This window comes from Prunus mume, linkage group LG5 (genome assembly GCF_029339155.1).
Source record: "Prunus mume cultivar Tortuosa linkage group LG5, ASM2933915v1, whole genome shotgun sequence".
In the NCBI taxonomy this organism is placed as follows: Eukaryota; Viridiplantae; Streptophyta; class Magnoliopsida; order Rosales; family Rosaceae; genus Prunus; species Prunus mume.
Genome location: NC_142702.1, coordinates 19,915,452 through 19,941,380, shown reverse-complemented (window position 1 = coordinate 19,941,380; position 25,929 = coordinate 19,915,452). Strand labels below are relative to the sequence as shown.

The 25,929-nt window shown below is 36.4% G+C and overlaps 5 protein-coding genes across 14 annotated transcripts; 4 read left to right on the top strand and 1 right to left on the bottom strand.

The window, feature by feature from the left end:
- Positions 1 to 145: 145 nt before the first annotated feature.
- On the top strand, positions 146 to 6,573 carry LOC103332012 (zinc finger CCCH domain-containing protein 48-like). 2 transcript variants are annotated; one of them, XM_089052054.1, is made up of 6 exons: positions 146 to 266; positions 4,489 to 4,954; positions 5,041 to 5,226; positions 5,316 to 5,417; positions 5,545 to 5,694; positions 5,860 to 6,573. In XM_089052054.1, the coding sequence occupies exons 2-6, from the start codon at positions 4,490 to 4,492 to the stop codon at positions 6,286 to 6,288; spliced, it is 1,332 nt and encodes a 443-aa protein (XP_088908180.1). In that variant the 5' UTR covers positions 146 to 266; position 4,489; the 3' UTR covers positions 6,289 to 6,573. The 2 variants fall into 2 exon arrangements, with proteins under 2 accessions (XP_088908180.1, XP_088908179.1); XM_089052053.1 differs by lacking the exon at positions 146 to 266 and adding an exon at positions 3,873 to 4,020.
- Positions 266 to 2,644, top strand: LOC103331959 (zinc finger CCCH domain-containing protein 48-like). The gene is made up of 5 exons (XM_089052055.1): positions 266 to 957; positions 1,060 to 1,245; positions 1,335 to 1,436; positions 1,564 to 1,713; positions 1,922 to 2,644. The coding sequence occupies exons 1-5, from the start codon at positions 658 to 660 to the stop codon at positions 2,351 to 2,353; spliced, it is 1,170 nt and encodes a 389-aa protein (XP_088908181.1). The 5' UTR covers positions 266 to 657; the 3' UTR covers positions 2,354 to 2,644.
- Positions 6,574 to 6,987: 414 nt separating the features above from the next.
- LOC103331958 (membrin-11-like) lies at positions 6,988 to 9,557 on the bottom strand. Of its 2 annotated transcripts, none has more exons than XM_008234639.3 (4): positions 9,175 to 9,554; positions 8,775 to 8,895; positions 8,537 to 8,686; positions 6,988 to 7,458 (listed from the first exon to the last, which is right to left on the bottom strand). In XM_008234639.3, exons 1-4 carry the CDS (start codon positions 9,420 to 9,422, stop codon positions 7,297 to 7,299), a joined length of 681 nt encoding a protein of 226 aa, XP_008232861.1. In that variant the 5' UTR covers positions 9,423 to 9,554; the 3' UTR covers positions 6,988 to 7,296. The 2 variants fall into 2 exon arrangements, with proteins under 2 accessions (XP_008232861.1, XP_088908182.1); XM_089052056.1 differs by lacking the exon at positions 6,988 to 7,458 and adding an exon at positions 7,538 to 7,733 and having other exon boundaries at positions 9,175 to 9,557.
- A 2,847-nt stretch (positions 9,558 to 12,404) lies between these two features.
- LOC103331957 (SPX domain-containing membrane protein At4g22990-like) lies at positions 12,405 to 20,495 on the top strand. Of its 8 annotated transcripts, none has more exons than XM_089053100.1 (11): positions 12,405 to 12,656; positions 15,002 to 15,072; positions 15,144 to 15,264; positions 15,798 to 16,109; positions 16,264 to 16,377; positions 16,992 to 17,446; positions 18,316 to 18,617; positions 18,734 to 18,918; positions 19,531 to 19,733; positions 19,815 to 19,948; positions 20,130 to 20,495. In XM_089053100.1, exons 2-11 carry the CDS (start codon positions 15,020 to 15,022, stop codon positions 20,366 to 20,368), a joined length of 2,118 nt encoding a protein of 705 aa, XP_088909226.1. In that variant the 5' UTR covers positions 12,405 to 12,656; positions 15,002 to 15,019; the 3' UTR covers positions 20,369 to 20,495. The 8 variants fall into 8 exon arrangements, with proteins under 8 accessions (XP_088909226.1, XP_088909229.1, XP_088909225.1 ...); XM_089053103.1 differs by having other exon boundaries at positions 16,264 to 16,399; XM_089053099.1 differs by lacking the exon at positions 12,405 to 12,656 and adding an exon at positions 14,052 to 14,433 and having other exon boundaries at positions 15,005 to 15,072.
- A 735-nt stretch (positions 20,496 to 21,230) lies between these two features.
- LOC103331956 (P-loop containing nucleoside triphosphate hydrolases superfamily protein) lies at positions 21,231 to 24,678 on the top strand. Its single transcript, XM_008234634.2, is given in 9 exon segments — positions 21,231 to 21,625; positions 22,078 to 22,199; positions 22,343 to 22,493; positions 22,679 to 22,789; positions 23,190 to 23,256; positions 23,259 to 23,327; positions 23,424 to 23,462; positions 23,465 to 23,538; positions 24,119 to 24,678. Coding segments are annotated over 9 exon segments (1,068 nt in total). The 5' UTR covers positions 21,231 to 21,367; the 3' UTR covers positions 24,296 to 24,678.
- Positions 24,679 to 25,929: the final 1,251 nt, after the last annotated feature.

Genomic DNA, 25,929 nt, shown 5'->3' with positions numbered 1-25,929 from the left:
ATACATCTTTCCTGGCGCCAGTAGGAAAGTCCAGCCTACGCTAACTATATATATACAAGTGGAGCTCCAAGACAGTGAGATCAAAGCTTCGCTTACAATTAGGTTTTCAATCGCAACGAAAGCAAAAGGCATTTCTTTCTTTCTCCGTAATCGTTTTCTTTCTCTTTGATCGTTCGTCCATTTGGATTGACTGCGCTTCGAAATCAGTCCAAACGGTAATCAAATCGCTTCAAAGCTCAAAGCTCTCGCCCAATCGAATCGATCAGGTTTGCATTCTTCTCTTCTCTTCACGCGTCTCTGCAATCGCATTGTTCCTTCTAGGGTTTTGTTCCTTTTCGACCGTTATTTCATACCCAAGAGGCTTTATCAGTGCAGATTTATTTAGGGTTACTTATTGGTTTAGGATACGCCTCGGGATCGGTGACTGGTTTGTTTGAAAAGTTTTCGAATGTTTAAAGGATTTGAGTCCGCCATGCTAGCCATTCTAAGGTAGTACATCGAATTGGAGGCACACCACTAGACCAGGCTTTAAGTGCGAGATCAGTGTATGCTCGACCAGCAGGAGGACCTTCAAAAACCGTTTGCTCCTTTTGGGCTGCTGGAAGGTGCACAAGGGAATTCTGTCGATTCCTGCACGCGGATGCACCGCCTTCATCCATGAACCCGCAAATTTCAAAGAAGTCGTCTCTTGTTTGGACGAAGGACGGAACTGCCACGGGAAAGGGCAATGCATGCAATGTGCCTCAGAAAAGCAATGCTCCTCAGAAAAGCAATGCTCAGAAAAGCAATGCTCCTCAGAAAAGCAATGCTGCCCAGAAAAGCAATCCTACTCAGAAAAATGTCTGCAAGTTCTGGGTAGATGGAAATTGTGTGAAAGGTGATCGATGCCTGTATTTGCATAACTGGTTCCGTGGTGAGGGATTCTCCATGTTGGCAAAGCTCCAAGGGCACACGAAGGTATTTTTAATTTTGGAAGTACGTTTTCTTTTTTAATTTGTTTTGTTCCTCTTTATTTCCGAGTTTGGACAGTCTTAATAATTGTGAAATTTATGTTAACAGGCTATCACTGGTATTGCCCTTCCTGAACGAACTAACAAGGTTTATTCAACCAGTAAAGATGGAACAGCTAGAGTTTGGGACTGCCATACTGGTGAATGTGGCAGTGTGATTGATCTTGGTGGTGAAGCAGGTTCTTTAATTACTGAGGGCCCATGGGTTTTTGCTGGTGTACCAAATCTTGTTAAGGTATTTCATTGTTGTAACTGGAGTACTTTTTTTTAGTAGCTTGGTCGGTTCAACTTCAATATGTATGCTGATTTTGCTTGATGTTGCAGGTTTGGAATACTGAGACAAATTCTGAATTCAACCTGGATGGACCTGTTGGCCAAGTACATGCAATGGTGGTTGGTAATGCAATGCTTTTCGCCGGGACACAGGTAAAGTGCCTAACAATTCTGCCGCTTTCCTAATTATTTCATAGCTGGGCTTTTAGGATGTATGTTCCTCCCTTTATTCATAGTGCACCGTTTTCATTTGATTTATCTGTTTCTTTTAATATTGCAGAATGGTGATATATGTGTGTGGAAAGGTAGCACTGAAACTAATCCGCCATTTCAGCCTGCTGCAATTCTGAAAGGCCACACTGGTGCTGTGGTATGTTTGACTGTTGAGCGCAACAGGCTTTACTCGGGTTCTGTGGACCATACAATTAAGGTAAGTTTGTGGAATCTACAAACAAGTTTTGTCAGCGTCTACTATATGTCCTCTTCCCCATTTACAAAATAGCAAAATGATTTATTCTGTTTTAGTTTGTTTTTGTGGTGTTTTTATTTTAATAAAGAAAATTCCAATGATCTGATTATGGAGTGCTTATGTATTCAAAGTCCTAGGGTAATTCACTGTAATGTTCTTTTTGTTTCAGGTGTGGGACCTTTATACTTTGCAGGAAGTTCTGACACTAAATGGGCATTCTGGCGTGGTGATGTCTCTTCTTTGTTGGGATCAGTTTTTGTTCTCATGCTCATTGGACGATACGATAAAGGTGTGGGCTGCCACTGAAGGAGGCGGTTTGGAAGTGACCTACACTCACAATGAAGAGCACGGTGTTCTTGATCTTGCTGGTATGACAGACCCAGAAAGCAAGCCAATCTTGCTTTCCTCTTGCAATGATAATTCTGTCCGCATATATGAACTGCCGTCATTCGCTGAAAGAGGCAGATTATTTGCAAAACAAGAAGTTCGGACGGTCAAGGTAGGACCTGGAGGACTATTCTTCAGTGGGGATGCAACTGGTCTCCTTTCTGTTTGGAAGTGGATGGATCCTCCTGCCGCAGTCAAAGTGGAGTCTTCATGAGTTACTTTACTGCAGCCAGTTCCGTGAAAATTTTATTTCCGTCAGCTTGCAAGAGCCATTGCTATGGTGGCCGTGAAACATCAATGAACAAATGTAGCAATCCTGTATCTAAAGCCAGTCAGCTATTCAAATTAGTTGTGTTCATTTCTGTGGGGATCAATTTTTAATACATGATCCCTCTGTGATGTCTGTTCTTACACTGTTAATGTACAGTGAAATTTTTCAATCTGAAAAATGATTCATTATTGAGAATTTAAAGTCATTATAAATGCAATTCTAATTTTGAATTTACTTACCCCTTCCAGTCTATGTCATTTGAGGGATTCAAACACAATCTAAGATTGGTGGCTGTTTTTGTAAAAGAAATCCAATCTTTTTTTATTTTTTCGGGTCAATAAGAACTTTTATTAAAGGAGGTAAAAGAAAGGGAGACTTTGGAAAAACTCAAAAGAGAGAAATTTTGTAAAAGAAGCTAAAATGGACAAATTTGCTTTTATTTATTTTTGAATTTCCTAAGAAATCATTTACACTTGCATGTCTTTGATTTGAAAGTTGAGAGGTTTTTCTGTCTTTTTTGAAAAAATTTGGCTTTTTCCAAAAGTGAAATTTTTTTTTTTATGGCTAAAACCTAAATTTACTTAAAAGAAATCCAATCTGAGATAGCTGCCACACTTGGCACTCGAAGGAGTTGGAGGCGAGACTTGTTCATTCGAGGATTTGAATTTAAGACCTCATTTAATGATGTTAATTTAGGAGGTCTATTTAGGAGCTCATTTAACGAAGTTAACATCTGGTTAGACATAGACTATTACCAAAATAATAAATGAAAATTAAGGGTGCATTTGAATTTGACAACCAAGATGTATCTTTCAATGTGGTTCTCCATATAGTGGATCTTGTAATGTTGTCTAAATCTCTATATCTTAGTATTTTTTTTTTTTTTTTCAAAAGTTAGGAAGGGGAAGGGTATTCAAATATTATCGAGGTTTCAGAGAAGTTTGAACTTGAGGCCACCTGGATGCAAATCAAACTCTTTTTTCACATGACTAGACTTTGTTAACTTATATATGAGTTCTCTCGATCCAAATAAGCCTTTTAACTCCTTAAGTTTAAATATTTTTATTTTATTAAACACTAGCATGCTGATCTACTATATTTTTACTTTGTGATTTTCCAGAGGCATGGATGAAAATGTTTTAGTAACATTATTTCAAACAAAGAAATTGTTTTTGATAAAAAGTTAGGTTTTTTTCTGTCCGAAAGCTAGTTTGGTTTAAAAATAAATAAAGAGAAACGACAAAATTAGATTAGATCTAACGGTCAGGAATAATTGATTTATATCGGACGGTCACGATCAGTTCTATGATCACCGCGTCTAACGAACGCAATACTTATTTCCTGGCGCCAGTTGGAAAGTCTCCAGCCTACGCCAACTATATATATACACATAGAATAGAAGATCAGCTTCAGGCCAGAGTGATCAAAGTTTCGCTTACAATTAGGGTTTCAATCGCAACGAAAGCAAAAGGCATTTTCTCTCTTTCTCTGTGATCGTTTTCTTTCTCTTTGATCGTTCGTCCATTTGGATTGACTGTGCTTCGAAATCAGTCCAGACGATAATCGAATAGCTTCAAAGCTCAAAGCTCTCGCCCAATCGAATCGATCAGGTTTGCTTCTTCTCTTCACGCGTCTCTGCAATCGCATTGTTCCTTCTAGGGTTTCGTTCGTTTTCGACCGTTAATTGATACCCAAGAGGCTTTTTTTTTTTCGCCGAACGCGTATTTCTTGAGGATAATGGTTTTTGGTTATGGGTTTGATGCACGCTCAAACTGGATATCTAGGGTTTCGATTTTAGGGTTACTTTTATTGTTGTTTAGGATACGCCTTGGGATCGGCGACTGGCTAGTTTGAAAAGTTTTCGAATTGATTGAAAGGATTTGAAGAATCCGCCCTCGCTAGTTTTCTCGATTCTTAGAGGGTGATCGTACGTCGATTTGGATTTCAAGGCTTATCGGGTTTCGTATATTTTTAGGGTTTTCTGAAGATCGATGAAATATTGAAATTCTGTTTGAGGGGGTGATCTTCAAAGCTGTCTCTCTACGATTTCTTATTGGTTTCAAAATTTGTGTTTATAGTATGGCCACTAAGGTAGTGAGGAGGCACACCAATAGACCAGAAAGATCAGTGTATGCTCGACCTGCAGGAGGACCTTCAAAAACTGTTTGCGCCTTTTGGGCTGCTGGAAGGTGCACAAGGGAATTCTGTCGTTTCCTGCACGCGGATGCACCGCCTTCATCCATGAACCCTCAAATTTCAAAGAAGTCATCTCTTGTTTGGACGAAGGAAGGAACTGCCACGGGAAAGGGCAATGCATGCAATGCTACTCAGAAAAGCAATGCTCCTCAGAAAATCAATGCTCCTCACGAAAGCAATGCTCCTCAGAAAAGCAATGCTGCCCAGAAAAGAAATGCTACTCCGAAAAATGTCTGCAAGTTCTGGGTAGATGGAAATTGTGTGAAAGGTGATCGATGCCTGTATTTGCATAACTGGTTCCGTGGTGAGGGGTTCTCCATGTTGGCAAAGCTCCAAGGGCACACGAAGGTATTTTTAATTTTCGAAATATGTTTTCTTTTTTAATTTGTTCTGTTCCTCTTTGGAAATAATAATTGTGAAATTTATGTTAACAGGCTGTCACTGGTATTGCCCTTCCTGAACGAACTAACAAGCTTTATTCAACCAGTAAAGATGGAACAGCCAGAGTTTGGGACTGCCATACTGGTGAATGTGGCAGTGTGATTGATCTTGGTGGTGAAGCAGGTTCTTTAATTAGTGAGGGCCCATGGGTTTTTGCTGGTGTGCCAAATCTTGTTAAGGTATTTTATTGTTGTAACTGGAGCACTTTTTTTTAGTAGCTTGGTTGGTTCAACTTCAATATGTATGCTGATCTTGCTTGATGTTGCAGGTTTGGAATACTGAGACAAATTCTGAATTCAACCTGGATGGACCTGTTGGCCAAGTGCATGCTATGGTGGTTGGTAATGAAATGCTTTTCGCCGGGACACAGGTAAAGAGCCTAACAATTCTGCAGCTTTCCTAATTATTGCGTAGCTGGGATTTTAGGATATATGTTCCTCCTTTTATTAATAGTGCACCATTTTCAATTGATTTATCTGTTTCTTTTAATATTGCAGAATGGTGATATATGTGTGTGGAAAGGTAGCACTGAAACTAATCCGCCATTTTATCCTGCTGCAACTCTGAAGGGCCACACTGGTGCCGTGGTATGTTTAACTGTTGGGCGTAACAGGCTTTACTCGGGTTCTGTGGACCATACAATTAAGGTAAGTTTGTGGCATCTACAAACAAGTTTTGTCAGCTTCTACTTTATGTCCTCTTCTCTATTTACAATAGAGGGAGCAAAATGATTTATTCCAATAATCTGATTATGGAGTGCTTCTGTATTCAAATTCCTCGTGTAATTTACTGTAATGTTCTTTTTGTTTCAGGTGTGGGACCTTTATACTTTGCAGGGTGTTCTGACACTAAATGGGCATTCTGGTTCGGTAATGTCTCTTCTTTGCTGGGATCAGTTCTTGCTCTCGTGCTCACTGGACGACACGATAAAGGTGTGGGCTGCCACTGAAGGAGGCGGTTTGGAAGTGACCTACACTCACAATGAAGAGCAGGGTGTTCTTGATCTTGCCGGAATGACAGATGCAGAAAGCAAGCCAATCTTGCTTTCTTCTTGCAATGATAATTCTGTCCGTATATATGAACTGCCATCATTCACTGAAAGAGGCAGATTATTTGCAAAACAAGAAGTTCGGACGGTCGAGGTAGGACCTGGAGGACTATTCTTCAGTGGGGATGCAACTGGTCTCCTTTCTGTTTGGAAGTGGATGGATCCTCCTGCCGTCAAAGTGGAGTCTTCATGAGTTACTTTACTCCATCTAGTTCCGTGAATATTTTAGACAAGAACATTTCCTTCAGTTTGCATGAGCCATTGCTATGGTGGCCGTGAAGGCATCAATGAACAATTGTAGCAATCCTGTATCTAAATTTTTGACAGCCAGTCAGTTATTCAGATTAGTTTTGTTCATTTATGTAGGGATCAATTTTTAATACATGATCTCTAGGATGCTTGTTCGTACACTGTAATGTACAGTGAAAGTTTTCATTATTGAGAATTTAAATTCATGATAAAAGCAAAATTCTTTGGATTTAACTGTCTTCATAATGGTGTCTGTTTATATTAGTTTTGAATTTACATTGTGGATTATCAAATGTATGAGAGCCTGATCAGAACTAATGTATAAAAAAAATCAATATTTTTGCTCATCATTATAACCCAAGGTATACTCAGTATTTGACACGTCCATAATGAGCTTGACCGTGGTTATACCCATGGAGGGAGAGTACACCTTGACTAAAGTGATGAGCAAACACTTTCTCATAAAATAAATCCAATCTAATGGCTGCCATGCTTTTCAAGTTAGGACCTCATCTAACAAGTGAAAATATGGTTAGACATAGACTATTACCAAAATAATAAATAAAAATGAAGGGTCCATTTCAATTTGACAACCATATACAGAGATAAAATTTATCAAATGCAAAGAACATCATTTTGGCAATTGAAACGTAAGATGTATCTTTCAACTTCATCTTCAACCAGACAACCATATACAATGGGTCTACAAATTACATAACAGCTTGTACTAACAAACAGCTACCTCAGACCCAAAGATTTAACCCATCCACGTGAAGACAAAATAATCAAATAAAAGGTATACCACCACTGGGCTTAAATTCATATTTATACAGGTTTGTCTTGTACAAGCTCGTTTGCCTTGTTCAAATGGGAGAACATACATTAGGAAATTATATAATCTTCCCACAAAAATAGAAACAAAATAGGCTCGCAACATTTCAAGCATAGATCATCACCTCCACCTCCATATGAGATACACAACAATGACAACAGTCAGAATCATGCCTGCATACTTGATCGACTGATCAACACGGTTCCGCCTCTCAATGAGCTTCAAAACAGAGTTAGAGAGACCCACTGTGTTCAGGACATCCAATCCTTTTCGTTGTGCGCTCTGAAACAAGTCAACAGAGAATTCACCATTATTTTAACAAGCATTAGTAGCAGCAAACATGTAATACATCACTAACTGTTATGTATCAAAGCTCTTGGCCTTTTCGATTTCCTTTTTCTTTTTACCCATATCGAGTTCAATTTCCTATGACTTGACTTCCAATTGCTACAAAATTCATTCTAAAGGGAAAGATGGAAGATTAAAATCCAATGGAAGAAATTACATGTTTCTTTGATCTTGTTCAACTCTATTATGAGGCAATCATGGATTCCAACCTTCATCAATACAGCAAAGTGCCCGAGGTCAGTGAGTTAAGCCTCTGAAATTCTCTTGGTATATGAAAGCATTGTTGAGTTCTTTTTCAAATTTATTTTGAGGCAACGGAGTATTCCAATTATCATCAATGTATCAAAGTGCTCAAGGTCAGGGAGTTGAGCCACCTGAGGTCTCTTGGTTACAATTCATCATATATTTAATTCTATAACTAGGGAAGTGCTATATCAAAGTATTTTCTCTGTAGGTATGGGTGGTGAGATTATCACACTTAGCTAGTTTTCAAATCATTCAGTATGAATCATATCAGACTGTGTTTCAAGTAGAACTTAGTTGCAGGGTATTTATGATAGTTGGTGACTGATAGACTACTGTCATGCATTGAGTGATTAAAATTATTGGTTTCAGTTATCCTAATTTGTTCATTGTTTAAGTTCCCTATTCTCTACTTCCTCGCTAATTCTATCTCTTGTCCTGCATCACATATACTCATCTAAAAGAATTGTCCTTGCTATGAATCATATCCTGCCGTTTGACTGTTGAAAATTAATTAAAATATCAAATGCCAACTCAATCAATTTTCTAACAGTACAAAGCTGTCCTATCATAGTAATTAGAATATTCTATAAAACCAGAGTATCTACTCATTGTGCACAATTTTAAAGAAGAGCTACTGTTAACTGTAAGCTTATTAATGAATGTTTTAACTATATTCAAGAGACAAATTGCAATTGCACTATCGTTTTTCTTTCAATAATTGGTGCAAAGTGAGGTGCATAACAGTGAGCACGAATATGGGTGATACCTTTAGCCAATCCCTTTGTTCTGCATATTTCCTAAGAATACTTTCTCCAGTAGCACTGGCTTCTTCAAGCATGCGAGAAGAACTACGAACTGACGCCCTTGCTTGCGCCTCATCATCAAAGATTCTCAAAACATGAGCACCCTCCCCATTCTACATCATAAGACAAAGGCATATTAAACAAAGGCATACATCAGAATGAGGTAGTAAACAAAAAGTAAAAGGGTTGGGAGTTGCATACAGCTCTTCCAAGCAACTCTGCCCTCTCTCTGGCTTCTTGGGCCCTCTTCTGATTCCTCAAATTATACTTATCCAGACTTTCTTTCAAAGACTGAGCCTCTTCCGCTATTTGTTCTACTTTTCTGCGTAACAAGAAGCAAAATAGGATCCAGTTAAAGAAACCCAATTACAATTACAACCACAATATACAAAAATGACAAAAAAACCCACCTCAATGCTAAAGGAATTGATGATGATAAAAAAAAACACTATTCCTATTACAATTATAACATACAAAAATGACAAAAACCCAACTCAAGACTCAAGGAATTCATGAACAAAAAAACCAAGTCCAATTACAATTAAATGCAAAAGAAAAAAACCCAAATCAAGGTTCAAGGGATCAATGAAAGAAAACCAACCTTTTCCAGAGATCGCGTTGGGATTTGGCGCCAACAGATCGCCAGAGGCGGTCCATCTCGGCGCAGAAGGACTGAATCTGAGAAATGTCTCTTTTGACGGACGTGGAAAGGTCCGGGGAGTCGATGCCACCTGCGTTCTCCAATCTCTCCAGCTTCTCAAGGCCGTCTCTTGTTCTCAACAATAGCTTCTTGGCGCTCTGATATATCTCCGATAACGTCCCTCCTCCGATTTCCACCGACATTGCCATTACAATTGCAATTCCGATTGGTGACTTTTCTCTCTTTCTTTCTCTCTTTCTGGGTTTCACTGCAGAATTGAATTGAATTGAATTTCGATTGATTTTGGTCACCGCAGCACAGGTAGGTACCTTAATTCAGGGGTTTATGTATGAGAGACCTGAAGAAGAAATGAGGAAACAGAGAGAAGACAATGGAGGCTAAAGGCCCAAACTAACAACAGATCACTCTAGCTGAAATTCAAGCCCACTTTATCAAGTGTAGATAGACCCAAATCTAAGCACAAAATGGAAATGGCAAGCCCATTTGTAGTGTAGGCTACATCAACCTAATCCTCAATACCTGCTCTGCTTTTAGAAAATTGGCCAACTGTAGGACATAAACTAAAGTTCATAATTCAGCAGTGTAGTTGGATAAATATCGACGAATGTTTTCCAAACCAAGTTGTTATTCGCACCTCAAAAAAGTCGTTGTGTATCGTTTTTATATTAATTTTCTAAATGAGTTTTCTTTGTTACATTGGAGAAAAGAAATTCTATTGGATTCGATGCTTCTATGTGTCATGGGAGAGGGGGAATTCACCACCAATGTGATGGAAACTAATTAGCTTTATTGAATGAGTTTAATAATACATGTGGAGTGCATAATGACTAATTTAGAGTGTGAATAACAGTTTTTTATCTGTAAGGAATGAGAATTCAAACTTAGATATAGAGGTGTCGAATGTGCCGGATCCGTCCAACACAGCACAAACTTAGCCCATTTAAATGGGGTACGGCATGGCTCAAGTACGATTATTGACTGCCCGTGCTAAGCATAACACAAAAGCCTGGGTCATGCCGGGATTAGAAAATTAAGCCTAATGGATTGAGTTGCCCAACATGAGCCGTGCTTGGCCGAACCCGCTTCAAGCTTGGCCTAACCCATTTAAGAACTTTTTTTTTGTCAAGATGCACTTTACATAAACTATGTCTTAACCTCCTCCCCCTCTTGATATCTACATATATGGATTTTGATTTGGAGGCCAATAAATAAATACTACAACAAATCCTCAATTTTTAGTCCCATATTACATATAAGAAAGATATGAACATATTATTTTATTTTATTTTTGTATAAATTTAATATGCTAACATGAATTTTTTGTTTAAAGAAATTCAAGAATTAAAAAAATAAAGTTAAATGAGCCAAGCACGTCACAAACACTGCCCGGTTGATATTTTGCCCTAATAGAGATATTAGGCTAATAAAAGTCTCAATGTTGATTTGCTAACATAATTATAAAAAAATCTCAAAGTTGATACTCTAATTTGGAAGAAATTATAGAATGATTCTCCACTCATACCGAGTTTCCTTTTGACCTAAATTCAAATTTGTCTTTTTAAACACAAGTCCTCAATCTACATTAAACCCTACATTGAGAGAGAGAGAGAGAGAGAGAGAGAAAATCAACCATGGGAAATTAGGTCAGATGATTCTAGCCTCTTCAGTTGATTTGATCGATCAGGCTGTATTTTAGTTTTTTTTTATTTTAAAGTTGAAAATGCAAAATAAAATTTTAAATCAACTCTGCTTTTAGAGAGTTTGCGTACAAATTTGTCTTTTTATTTCACAACCTAAAAGTCAATCTTACAGTTGATTTGATCAGTCTATTCATCTGCTGTAATTGTAATTGGAAGAGTTAAGAATATTCCTAAGAACATCAATTTCCACTTCCATGGCTTATGTTTTTCTGGCTTGTCTATATGGCTCATGCTCATTCTAGCTTCCTGACCACAATTTTCTTTTCTTTTTTACCCAGAAATATTAATAAATAAGATTAGTGATGTCATAATATCGTAAATTCACTGAAAAAAAAATGGAAATGAGAATATTCCAAGTGGCCGGCCCATATAAATTTATATGATTAAGGAAAATGAACATGTGAATGCATAAGACGGACGAGACATAAAGTACGTGCCACCAAATTGACCTATTTATATTTTCTGTCCCTAGTAAATTAATGGGCCACGTGGAAGATAAGGTATCCTAACAAAAAGATTTGTTCTTATAAAGCCATACAATGACCAGTTTTCTTTCAACTTTTATGTTTCACACCTCATACATATATATTATGTGGCATGCAATACACAACACGTGGAATTTTCTGGTTTGTTAATTTTTTTATTTTTTTTCGTAAATATCAAGAGGTGTCTCCACATCCGAATGACGAGATTAACTTTTTTTTTCCCCTCTCTGGGTGTGCTTGTATTTTTAGAATGATAATTTGAACACGAACTTTAACAAGTGCTAATTTTTCCTGGGATATGATGAGTTAGTTATGATTGGGTGGAGTGTAATCACACATAAAGTTAGTTTGAGAGTGATTATGGATAGACCAAAAAGCGCTTCTATGGAGAATCATTTTTCCAAATAATCACTTCAAGTGGTTTTAAATGATTTTATGTAGAAGTACATATGTGGTATTTATGCCCAGAATCACTTAAATCACTTAAAGTGATTATATAGAGAAACACATAAGAGGTGATTATATCTAGAAGTATTCTGACTTATTCAGAATCATTCATAAACAAGTCCTATAATTAATTTAGCGCACAAGGTATATCGCCCCTAATAACTACATAAAGGCAAATAAATTTTGGCACAACACAAGCCTAAATTTATTAGTACCAAGTTTTTAAGCTTTCCATCCCAAGCCTAAACTTAGGTCCAACAAGATTTTTTTTGTTTGTTTTCTCCATGTTTAAATTTATATTTATTTATTGAACAAAAACAAAAGAATGTTTAAATTTAAATTTTACCACACACTCCTTTATCCACGACACGTGGCTAAGGATCATGGGACTTTGAGACCCTCACCTGAAAACTATGATTTTCTTCGTTGTGAGCCACAAATAAAGGCTCATTGCTTATGGACAACATAAATAATCCATTTCCGCGTTTAATTTATTCTAAAAATAGAAATATCACTAAACTAACAAATAGTTAATCAGTTTAATTAGCAAGATTCTTTCATTAAACGGTACAGTAAAAGTTGCGTTTAATTTGGTGGCAGGTCCTTGTTTCATTCACGGCTTCATCATGTAAATCATAATTAATTCAACTCCAAGGAAAAACTCTCTCTCTCTCTCTCTCTCTCTCTCTCTCTCTCTCCACTAGATTGTGTTCTTCTTTAAATACTAGTCTATTGCAGTGAAAGCAGGGCAACAAAGTTCATCAGCGGACCCGAGTTCTTTGAACTGACTGTAAGTGCACCCTCTGTGTTTCGTATCCTGCATGCTTTTAAATGCTCATGTAGCTCTAAAGCTAGCTTCGTTTTCAGTTTTGTTATCTCTCTATCAAACAGTTAACAATCAGATGGCCTTCATCTCTTCTCAGGGTTTTCTTCTTCTTCTCCTTCTGTTTTTTTTTTTTCCTTTTTTGTTTTGGGTCTCCATTTTTACCTACAGCCTAGGCCCAGAGCCTTCATTTCTTCACCTTTCTTTCTTAGTTGAGTTGAGGTTTTGTTTCTTGGAGTTCCCCACCCCCAAAATAATATCAATGCAAATAAGGAATTCCGTCTTAGTACTTGTAATTACCTTGTTCTGGTATTACTTGATTTTCATTCTTAGTTTTTGCATAAGCATTTCTAGTTAATTAATTTTCCCGGCATATTATATATGTACATATTTTCTCATATTTGGACATCCAAAATTTCTAAATAGACGTCATTGTTGTTTCAGTTTTCCTCCACGCTTTCGTCCATTTCTCAATTTTCTCCACGCTTCAACGAGCATCATTGAGTATACAAAACAAGCTTTTGATGTAAGAAATATAGCTACAACAATAGCGTCCATTAAGAGAAAAACTGTGTATATATTATGCATAAATTATCTTTGGGTTTATTAGATTTTACCCAAACAAGAAAGCTTCTTCCATTCCCGTTACACAGTATCATCTGTAAGTTGCGCATGCATATGTATCACCATACGACTTGACATCACTTTCAATAATTAAATCCATACCCATCATAGCCTTTAATCACGTGGGGTGAGCCAGTGCTAAACTATTTACTTTCCTTGTTGTAGCCCTCTTATTGAATCTTCACTCTTTTAAGTGTCTTCATCATGACCAACTCTTTCCTTTTTTTAATTTATAAACATGAAGTCATTTTCTTTCGATGGCCTACAATATTTCACTTTACAATTTACGAGTGTAGCTGTTATATTGTCACATTACTATATCAACACAACTATATTATCAATTATATCACTTATTACGTGCATTAGTAACACCACGTGACAATATACTGTATATGACCGTCACAATTCAACTTCAAGTATTTGTCATGTCCTATAGGCGAGCAACTCTCTTAATAGTACCTTCCCATAACCCCAAAAGATTGCATTGAGTTGAGACTGCATGCTATATGCCAAACTCACAAACTACAATACTAGATCAAACAAGCATATCTCACATATTCAAATCAAAATCCTAATTTTACTTGATCCAATTCCATAATTTTAATAATTTAATATATATATATATATATATATGACGTGTACGGTGTATATAAAGCCAAGTCTTCATTTTTGTTGCATTACTTTTTGGTTTGTTAGTTTTGTTTGCACATAAGTGGCAAAAAGATGACGTGTTGCGAGGATATATACGGTATTTCCTACCCTTCCTGGAAGTTAGCCACATAAACCAATTTCGCGCGACAATTGATGACTGATTAAGTCATGACAGACTCTCTCTCTCTCTCTCCTTGAGTTGAGAGAGCACAAAACACACAGAGAGAGCAGAGCTCTTTTTATTTCTTTCTCTGACGTTTGTTTTCTTTTTGCTTTGTTTTTTTTAATTAAGAAAAATAAATTAGAATCCATTTCCTGGAAGCTTACAAGATTTTTGGAATTCCATTCCCACATACATATTTTCTTGCAAAAAACCATTCTCTCAAAACAAAACTCATTTTCATATTGTTTCCACCGAACATACCTACCTCGTGTAGAAGATGAACAAACGGTTTCCAGTTTGGATTTGGTAATTCTCTCTTTCTTAAGCTCTTATAAATTCTGGGTTTTTATTTATTTTTAACTCTGCTGTAGGTGTAGAATTACATTTTGGTTAACATGGGATTATGTTTTTGTGTTTGTTCTTTTATTTATTTATTTAAATTTAAACTTTGTTGGAAAATTGATGTTCTTTCAAAAATAATAATTTTTTACAGAACTTCAGAGTTAAAATTTCTGAATTTGGAAGTTTTCCCTGAAGGAAAGTGAAGTTGAGAAAATGGGCAAATCAAAGATTTTAATTTGGTTGTCTGAATTAGCAGTGTTTCCCATTTTATTTCCATTTTGACTGTCAGAGTGAAATTTTCTCCAATCTTTCCCTCAGTTTCATCAGGTTAGATATGAGTTACAAACTAAATGGAAAATTTTATATTATTATGAGATATTTTCTTAAATTTTTAGTCAACGAAGCATATACTTAACATTTAAGAGGAAGGAAAAACTTACCATGTACTTGTTGATTTCAATTTGCTGCTTTATCAACTCTGATAAATAAAGTAGTGCAGAAAACTTATGTGTTGCCGATACTCTTCTTACAGTAGCATTGATTCTGAAAGATGGTTGCCTTCGGGAAGAAGTTAAGGGAATCACAAATTCAAGAGTGGCAAGGGTACGTTGGAGTACGTTTCGAACCAAAAATGCTCTCTGCTATGACTTTTAATTTGTTTGTTTCTTTTTCAGATACTATCTTGACTACAAGTTAATGAAGAAGAAGCTCAATCGATATACACAACAAATTGAAGTTGGAACACAAAATCGCCACCTTGTTCTTAAGGACTTCTCAATATTGCTAGATAGTGAGGTAACCAGTGTTGCATTATTGGAATTATGTCTTTTATTCACAAGTTTAATGCAGTGTCTGTTATACACCATTATCATGTGCAGACTGATAAATCACCCGTGGGATTTCTAAATTTCATTTTTTAACTTCCATATCATTCCATCTCAATTTGTGATGTTTTATGAAACTGCAAGTCATGCAATTTTTTATGCTTCTGCTAAATTGTACTACATGGGATGGGACGTCAATATATCAACGCATCTCATCTAATAAATGAAAAGGGCATGTATGGATGGATGATGCTGAAATTTTATCATTGTATGTTGTTCATTCTCATTATCTGTTTCAAGATGGTCCAAAAAAAAATGTATACACTTCCCAAGCTTCCTTTTCCTTTGTTTTCTGGTGAGGATCGCCTTCATATTGTTGTATTCATTGAGGTCGGAGCACAGATTTTCGCCAGTAGCAAATACATTTACATTCATGGATACTTTTGGTGTTGAATCATATATTGTAAGAATGATTTTCTTTTCTGTTATTGTTGTTGACTTCAGATTGAAAAGATTGTCATGTTTCTGCTGCAACAACAAGGAGTTCTTGCAAGCAAGTTATTGAATCTTGGAGAACAGTATGATTCTGTCTTACAGCAGGTAGATGGAGCAAAAATACCTGAACTGCAAGAAGCATATAGAATAGTTGGACGAGATCTTTTAAGAATCCTCTCTTTTGTTGAGATGAATGCTATCGGTCTGCGTAAGATATTGAAGAAGTTTGACAAGCGGTTTGGTTATAGATTTACTGACTACTATGTCAAAACTCGTGCAAATCATCCTTATTCCCAGTTACGCCAAGTTTGCAAGCAAGTGGTAAGGGGCTAAACTTGTTCTCATTTCTTTTTTCTTTTCCCTCTTAGCCGCACCTTACGAATTTTTTGGCACACTATAATATCAGTACAAAAAGTAGCTTCTACCATCTTTATAATTGAATACAAGCATCATCAGCTAAAAGCTTAATATGCAGGGTGTTGGGGCCGTTGTTGGAGCCATATCTCGAAACCTGGCAGACCTTCAAGATTTTCAACAACATTGTGGGAACTACATATCAATTTATGATCAGCCTGCCTTTTCCCACCCGGTTTACTCTAATATCCATTGAAGTATTATATACAACATCAACACTCTCCTTCTAATCCATCTGATTGAATTTCATAATGTTTGTGCTAGCAGTTGAATTTTATTATGCTTGAAATTCGCAAGGCATAACATTTGATAATGGCTGCCTTTGCAATATGTTAATAGTTTTTAGAAATGAATATTGGGGAAAATTAATATTCTGATAGGATTCATTCATAATGTCAATCCGCTTTTAGAAGAGAATACGATTTTTTATGATCTTCTGCAACTACAGTTTTAATAATGTGTTTCTGTGTGAGCAAGTGCATTGGTATGAAAAAGCACTTTAATTTAGAGGCGTTAGCAGAGAAGATTTATTTACCCTCGCACAATATCCGCCTCTATCAAGCTGAGTTTGAATTTAAGGATTCAAAAAATTGATACTTCAACTCTCTCTCTCTCTCTCTCTCTCAACCATGTACTTATCTATGTTGTTGAAGTTTAAACATTGAAAATTTTGTGACTCAAGTTGTTCATCTTGTTTAGTATTTCACATGATAGTTGCAGGCAATTTTAGCTGGTTCACTTTGTACATTACAACTGACATCTAAATATCTAATGAATCTGATTTTACAGGATCCCGTCCTTGATTCTATCAGGGCAGCAGTAAACAGGTTATCAAACTCAACAAGTTTCCTTCATTATTTGGGAAAACATGCACTTCTTATGGGGGATGATTTACAAAGCCCATCTGAGGATCATGCTGATGATGGAAGATATCATTTCATGTCACTCCTCTTGAACTTGGCAAACACATTTCTGTATATGGTTAATACATATATAATTGTCCCAACAGCTGACAATTACTCCATGACCCTTGGAGCTGCAGCAACCGTCTGTGGTGTTGTGATTGGATCAATGGCTGTTGCTCAGGTGTTCTCTTCAGTTTATTTCAGTGCATGGTCAAATAGATCATACATGAGACCACTGGTATTTAGCAGCATCATTCTTCTTGTGGGAAATACTTTGTATGCATTGGCTTATGATCTTAATTCAATATCAGTACTTCTGATTGGTCGACTATTCTGCGGGTAAGTGACTCTTTTATTGTGAGACTTACATTTGGTTGTATAGATTAGCTGATTACTTTTGCATGCCAAACTTAATTTTGAGTGATATTATAGAATATTTTATGCAGAGTCTCTGTTTTCATGTCAGAACTTAGAAGTAATGAATAGTCTATATTTGTAAGTGGTTAGAGTATATTTGTTCATTTTCCTTGTGCTTTTCAGTGGATTTTCTTAAGCTTGACCTTTTGTTAACCTTTCTAATTTACTGGCGACTGGAGTAAATACTGATTGTTGTCAAATTCCATTCTGAATATTAATAAGCATATAAGCACAGTTTGAGAAAGGGTAGCCTGAATGGAGATTGAGGCAGCTTTTTAGAAATTGCACTACAATGAAATGCCCTGTTTTCTTGAAAATAAAGAATTGGAATCTCTACTATTAGGGTCTTTTTTTTGGGTCGGGTTCTACTATTAGATTTGACACACATGAAATTGTATCATGAATTGTCAGAAGTTTCAAATATTAGTACAAGTATGACTGTTTAAGATATGTGGCCACTATGACAGTGGCAATGCAACACCAGATTTCAAAACTCTAGAAGACCACTATTTTAATATAGGTCCTGTAAAATTTCACCTTTTTTGTGTTCTAAAAGTGATGCTCCTTGGTTTCACATCCCCGAATCTATTGAAAACATAGTTTGGCTTTACTCCAAATCTGCATATGGACTTGTTTTCAATTGTGTGAGTGTGTGTATTGGTGCTTATCCTTATTAAATATATCTTGTGGTGCAGTTCCTGCATTAGTACAAAGTTTAATATTCCTATCTTTGGATTTAGTATGTTCGTTTTACCTTATTAATATGGACAGTCATCTTGTCAACTTTGCAGGTTAGGTTCTGCAAGAGCAGTTAATAGGCGTTATATCAGTGACTGCGTACCCCTTAAATTGCGAATGCAGGCTTCTGCTGGTTTTGTCAGTGCCGGTGCACTTGGAATGGCATGTGGGCCTGCTCTTGCTTGTCTACTCCAAACTAATTTCAAGATTTACAAATTGACATTCAACGAAGACACATTACCTGGTTGGATTATGGCTCTTGCATGGCTAATCTATTTGCTGTGGTTGTCGATTTCTTTTAAAGAGCCTTCTCGTGTGACAACAGAAAATATTGTGCCACGGGAATCTAATTCTGGTTTGTAAACAAGATTTCTTAGTTCTTTTCTTAGTCCTTTCACGCTAATGTTCATTCTTGTCACCTCTTATGGCACACAATTTCTTCATTATTCATGTGGAGTTTGTTTGAAACAGGGAAAATTGTAAATATTTCTGTGGAGAATGGTCCTACACAACCATTGCTGTCAAACTCCAAAGCTAAGCAAAAAGATGGAGATGGAGACACTGATTGTGATGATGCTGAAGAAGATCCTGTGGAAATCCAAAAACCAGTCAATTCAATTGTGTCAGCATATAGATTACTAACCCCATCAGTGAAGGTATAGATTATTTCTTAAGAATCTAATATTTTTATACAGAAATCAAAAAGTTTCTATGAAGATCCACCTTTGAAATTTACACACCAACACTTTAGAGACAAAGCAGTCTCTTACTTGTAGTTGAAGTCTTCATCCATCAAGGGATAAATACACTTTTAGATGACTGGTTCTTGTGGGTGGCACTAGATTGCATATCGGTTCTCTAAAACCAGGAGAATAAAATTAAGATAATTCATTAAGAGAACCCATTATATCATCGACATCGCTGAAATTAGAAAATTATATCGTTACCCAAAAAATAAATCTGAAAATTATATGTACTATGTAGGTTCACATGATTAAGGTATTTTGTATATTTGGAAGCAAATCTGTTTAGGTTTATGAAAAGAATATAGCACTATGATGTTGTAACTGTACACTCTTACATCATCTCAGCACATTTCACTCCAATTTTCTTAGCTGCGCTTCATCCATTCCCCCTGTTTTTCCAGCTCTCAAGCTTGCTTTAGTTAGTAGGACCATCTATTACTGGTGTTTAGATCTTTCATCTCATTTGAACTTGTTCCTGCATTCTTCATGACATCTTACTTGAATCTTGCTAATTCTCACCAGGTTCAACTGTATATCTATTTTATGCTGAAATATGCAATGGAGATTGTACTTGCTGAATCCAGTGTCATCACTGGATATTACTTTATTTGGTCGACTAGCAGTGTGGCAATCTTTCTTGCATGTCTCGGGCTAACGGTGCTTCCAGTCAACGTTGTTGTTGGAAGCTACATCAGCAACATGTTTGAAGAAAGGTGGACCTTCAAGTATGAAATTCACTATATTATCTGCTATATATTAACTCACCAGCTGATGCATATTTCTTCTCTTTGCTGACCTGATTGCAGGCAAGTTCTACTGGCATCTGAAATTCTGGTATGCATAGGTATACTACTAAGCTTCCACGTATTGATCCCTTACTCTGTGCCTCAGTATGTCAGCTCAGCCCTTATAACATTCGTGTCAGCTGAAGTCCTTGAAGGTAATTCAATATATAGTTGTGGAAGGACAATTAACTTCTTGTATATCTTTTTAAGCATTTGAAAGTTTAGCTCTGAAACCCTCATTTTTTTTCTCTGTATTTTAAGATATATCAAATTTTGTGCTCAACTTTTGATTTGCTTACCCAACATGAAAAGATGACAGTTTCTGTACTGATCCAGGTGTAAACTTATCACTCCTATCTCGAGTCATGTCATCGAGGCTTTCTCGTGGGACATACAATGGCGGACTGCTTTCAACCGAAGCAGGGACCTTAGCTCGAGTAATTGCAGATGGAACAATAACACTAGCTGGGTTTTGGGGTGAGAGCAAGCTCTTGAATACCACCCTGATTCCTGCATTGTTCATCTGCGTCTCATCCATTGTTGCCACCTGCTTCACCTACAACTCTCTCTACTGATTTCCATTCCTTCTCTGTGTATAGTGTTGCCAAGTGAAACTAGACTCGCTCAATATAAATCAATGCCAACAATGCTTTTTCCTTGCTGGTTTTCAGATCATTTCAATGAAAATGAGAACTTGAGCCTTTTGCAATTTAGTAACACGGCAGACTTTAGATATGCCTAAATTTTCATGGTTTCATTTGGCATTCACCAAGCCATTACAGAATTTCGATGGGGAAGCTTTACGTTTGTTAAGAATCAACAATTGATTAGAACAGTCAACAAAATTACAAACGTTACCAATTTGATGTCATAGCAATAATGCTGATATAGTTTTGTGAGAATTTTGGACCTGACAAATAAGAGCGTTTTTCTCCTTCAAAAAAATTAACAAGTCTAACAAGCATATCTAGGTATTAGGGTTGGGCCAACTCTAGTGGTTAATAAGTTTTACCGGACATTAAGACCATTAACTTCATGTCATGCCTGTGAATTATATTGTCAATTGTTCATGTGTGTAACATCTATAGTAAGTTGCATTCACATCAATGACTAATAATTGTTCATACGCACGTAAATGGATGTTCAAAAGCAAAACACAACGTATTTTCAATAATTTCAAGCATAACTGGATACTATAATCAAGAATAATTTTTTACCTAAATACGATGGTTAGTATATAAGAAAAAATTCGTAAAGAGAAATAATGTCAGTGTCACCAATTCACTCAAATTATAATTCATATATAACTACACCACCTCAAATATGACAGATAAATTTCTCTGTAAATGAGGTTTTTTTGTTTTGTTTTTTTTTTTCTGCCATGTCAGCAAAACACAAGGTTTTTAAGAGGAACGTGGGCTCAAAACCCGACCCAAAATTAGCACGGTAGTACGTCCTTGAGTTCGACTCTTTCACTGTCGAACTGTTTCTTTTTCTCTCTCTAGATTTCTGGGTTCCAACTGTTTAGTCTTTAGAGAAAGATAGAGAGAGAGTAAACGGTGCTCTGTGAATAAATGGCGGCAGCTGATTTACCGGAGGGGACTCTTCAGAACGTACTGGAACAAGACAGCCTCAAGTGGGTTTTTGTTGGTGGGAAGGGTGGTGTAGGCAAAACGACCTGTAGCTCAATTCTCTCGATCCTTCTCTCCAGGGTCAGATCCTCTGTTTTGATCATCTCAACCGACCCTGCTCACAATCTCAGCGATGCTTTTCAACAGAAGTTCACCAAGACTCCAACTTTGGTTAATGGGTTCACCAATCTGTATGCTATGGTACGCTTTTTGATTCACAATTTTGTCTCTTCTCTATTATTTGTACTGGTTAATTGTTGTTGTTTTCGGTGATTTTTTGGTTTTTTCTGTTGGAATTTTGGGTTTTTGATGAATTTGGGAATTACCCAGTTGTTGGATATATTGGTTTGATTGATTATGATGGATATTTCTTAGAATTTGGTTCTGTTTGATGACGTTAGGGATTCCCAGTTCATAGGTTCTGTGTTTTGTTTCAGTTCTGTGAACAATTTGTTTTTGAATTTGATTTGTTTTCTGAGAGTAGAGCCAATTCGTCATTGCCTTGCTGAATCTTTTCCTCTTTATCCATGGTTGATATTTGTATTTATTATTAAAAATCTCGATATGCTTGCATGTGTGTGTGTGTGTGTGTGTGTGTGTGTGTGTGGATTTCATTATGTGCAGTCTCATTATTTGGTTATGATCCTCCGTAGGAAGTGGATCCTACTGTTGAGCATGAAGACGTGGGAACAGATGGAATGGACAATTTGTTTTCTGAGCTAGCAAATGCCATTCCAGGAATTGATGAAGCCATGAGCTTTGCAGAGATGCTCAAGTAAGATTCATATTCCTTTATGTTTGTTTCTTTGCAATTCACACTTGTTCTTTACTATCTGGGTAGAGTTCCTTGTGTGTGCTACTTATTTTATATTTTACCAACCATCGTTCTAAATCATTTATGTAAATTATTCCCTGCAGATTGGTCCAAACAATGGATTATTCGGTTATAGTATTTGACACTGCACCAACTGGCCATACACTTCGGCTGTTGCAGTTTCCATCAACCTTGGAGAAAGGTCTGGCAAAAGTGATGTCTTTGAAAAATAAATTTGGCGGTTTAATGAGTCAGGTATTTATCGTTGAACCCTTTTGTTGTATCTTCCTTTGCAAGCAAACATTTATGAGTTAAAGACACGCGTGGAATCTTTACTTCTGTCTCAGACTTTCTTGTCCGAGTTCTGTAAGCTTATAATTGTTCAGTTACAACTGTTTCTATGCTGATGGTATCAAGTGTTTGAAAATTGATTGGGGCAGATGACCCGCCTCTTTGGTGTTGATGATGAATTTGGAGAGGATGCAATTCTGGGAAAGCTCGAGGGCATGAAAGATGTGATTGAACAAGTTAACAGGCAATTCAAAGACCCAGTAAGTCTCCCCATTCATTTGCCTTTTTCTGTTGACTGTATTGTTGATTTTGGTGAGGATGACTATTGTACGGTAACAAATATGTTTTGGATCAGGGTAAAGCGGCAACAAGTAAATAATTAAAGAAAGAAGAATAAAGTATTTCCTTGTTTGGGTTTGGTTCTTAAAAGAAGGAAAATATTTTTTCCACTTATTTAGGTAGAAGCTAAACCCTTTTGTTTCCTTCTTTATTATAAATGTAGAGTACTTTTACCACAGTCAGTTTGGAAAGGAGAAGAAATTGTAGTACATTTTAGAATCTTAAGTGACTTGCCAAACTTCATCAATCTTGCTTGCAAACCAAATTGAATGTCCCAAGTTATAGGCATTTGTGGATGCACTCATATCTCACTTTTGGCAGGACTTGACAACCTTTGTCTGCGTTTGCATTCCAGAGTTCCTCTCTCTCTATGAAACAGAGAGACTGGTGCAGAACTCACCAAATTTGAGATAGATACACACAATATTATCATTAACCAAGTACTTTATGACGAAGAAGGTATGCCTACTATGTCCATCGTGTCCTTTTACATGTTTTTGTGTGTAAATTCTCTGAGCAGGGTTTAACCATCTATCGGTAATTCTGTTGTTGTAGGCTCAGAATCCAAATTACTCAAAGCAAGAATGCGAATGCAACAAAGTACCTTGACCAGTTCTACATGTTGTATGATGACTTTAACATCACCAAGCTGCCATTGCTGCCGGAAGAGGTAAAACCATAGAGTGCCAAAATTTGTGAAAATGTTGACTTCTTATTCTGGGAAGGCAGGGGTTGATGATCGGTCTACTTTTACAGTGTGCTTCCCTGTACTTTTCATTTGAGTGATGATAGTATTAAGTTTACTTCAATATATCCCCTTTCTAACTAAAATTGTAGCAACTGTGACCCATCTAGCTAGAAAGAGGGCTATAGATGATGGAATTTTCCCATGATTCACCCACCTACGATTCCTTTTGTTCTCTGTAGTTCTTTAGGATTAATCCTTATTTTGGGTTTTAATTTTCTTCACAGTTATTAGGTGTGCTTAATCTTTTTGTTTAGTTATTTTGAAGTCAAATGTTTGGATATTTTTTGGTAGAATATCCAACTACAGATCTTTAAGGCCTCTTTAGTCTTTGATTTTATTCAAATTTGGTATTGTATTCTTATTCAATGGGAGAACATTTCGGAGGAACTCTGCAAATGAGTCTAATTTTTTGTTGAGGTGTATGCTATGATTAAATCCAACTCTGTTAAAGTCATTGGTTGCTTATTATTCATCAATCCTTTGATTAATGTGGAATTTGTAGGTTACCGGAGTTGAAGCTATAAAAGCATTTTCACGTCATTTTCTGACACCGTATCAACCTTCCACCAGCGAAAGCACAGTGGAAGCGTTAGAGCAAAGGGTATCCACTCTAAGGCAGCAGTTGAAAGATGCTGAAGCACAACTAGAAAAACTAAGAAAAGGGAAGCAAAAGGTCTAATAGTTCCATGTACTCCGCTTTCTAGTTTAGCATCAGATGGCATCATCTCCCACCTTTGGCCTACCAGGAGAAGTGATTGATGCTTCAAGTTGTTTACTTTATTTGATGAATTCTTTTCTGCCCTCTTATAATCTTAGATCATGAAAACTGACATGTCTTCCACATTAATGTAATTTATTCATTTAAGTTGTTTCCACAATGAACAATTTATAGGAGAGACTCTTTTTTCCTTTTTGCTGTCCTGATAGTTATATCAGATTATGCAGCAATTTTGTTCTGGAAAGAATAGTAAATGGATTCTAAGCTTGTATACATTGGATTCTGGCACCACTGTGGAATCTGAATTGGCATTTTATGGAAATTTAATCTTTTTGCTTAGGTGAGATTATGCCTCACTATACAATTTGCTTTTACAATTTCACAATTTGAACCATGGTAGTGATCCTTGCAAAATACTATGTTAAACAATGTTGATGTGCTATATGTGACTTCTAAATCTGGTTTCTGTTCTAATAAACGCCGGTATTAAAGATGAATTTTTTGTAGTTAGAATGCCTATGCAGGACAGGTAATGAAAGGAAACCCATTTCCTTGAGAAGAACTGGTTCAGATCCCTGGCTTTGAAAGTTCACTTATTTGTTTGCCGCTATCCGGATATGATATGACGAAAACTTATAATGGTTGCCTGATTTTCTTGCTAAATTAAGCTGGTTTGTAGTAATCCTTACAAGTTTTTGTAATGTGAACAATTTTCTGTTATAAATTAGAAGCATCACTTCGTTGTGGAGCACATATCAGCCATAATCTTAACATGATATTCCAACTCTTATTCGGGTTGTTGAACAGGCTGAGGTTGCCGTGTGCTAACATATGTCGACATGATGTCGATATTGTTCACGTTATATGGATAACAAATAGTGCAACATATTCTTGGTATGGCATAAATAAAGTATCAATATTCTGTGTGCTAACATATGTCGATATGATGTCGATATTGTTCACGTTATATGGATAACAAATAGTGCAACATATTCTTGGTATGGCATAAATAAAGTATCAATATTCTATCCATATTGTCAATTTACTATAGTAGTAGTCCTAATTGAAAACACTGTTACATGAATAGTTTTTGTTGGGATTTTTTTTTGCCCTTTTTTCTTCTTCTAAAATAATTGAAAATGCCGATCACATGGTGAAGACTATTCACTATGTTTGCATGACATGTTCTACAAAGTGTGTTGCAGGAAGTATTCACAATTGTTGGGACTGCAATATCCTCTACATATTGTGCAAAAGAATTTTATGTACCGCAAAATATTGTTTTGTGAATGTAAAGCTTGGTATTTCAATAAACGATTGAGTTATTGGAGGGAATTAAAGAGTTTATGGGTTATGGTGTTTTGTCATGAGATTGACCTAGAGACTATAAGAGTAATTCCATAAGTTCATTATAACTCAGTACTCTGACCAACAATACATGTTGCTAGCACACGTATATCAATATTTACATGAATTCATCAATGTCAACAGTTTACTACGTGATGAGAATATAATCCGATTGATTATTATCATAGGGCATATGATGCCATCTAGATTCCACAATTGTACCCTCACTATATTTTCGGCTAGAGGTT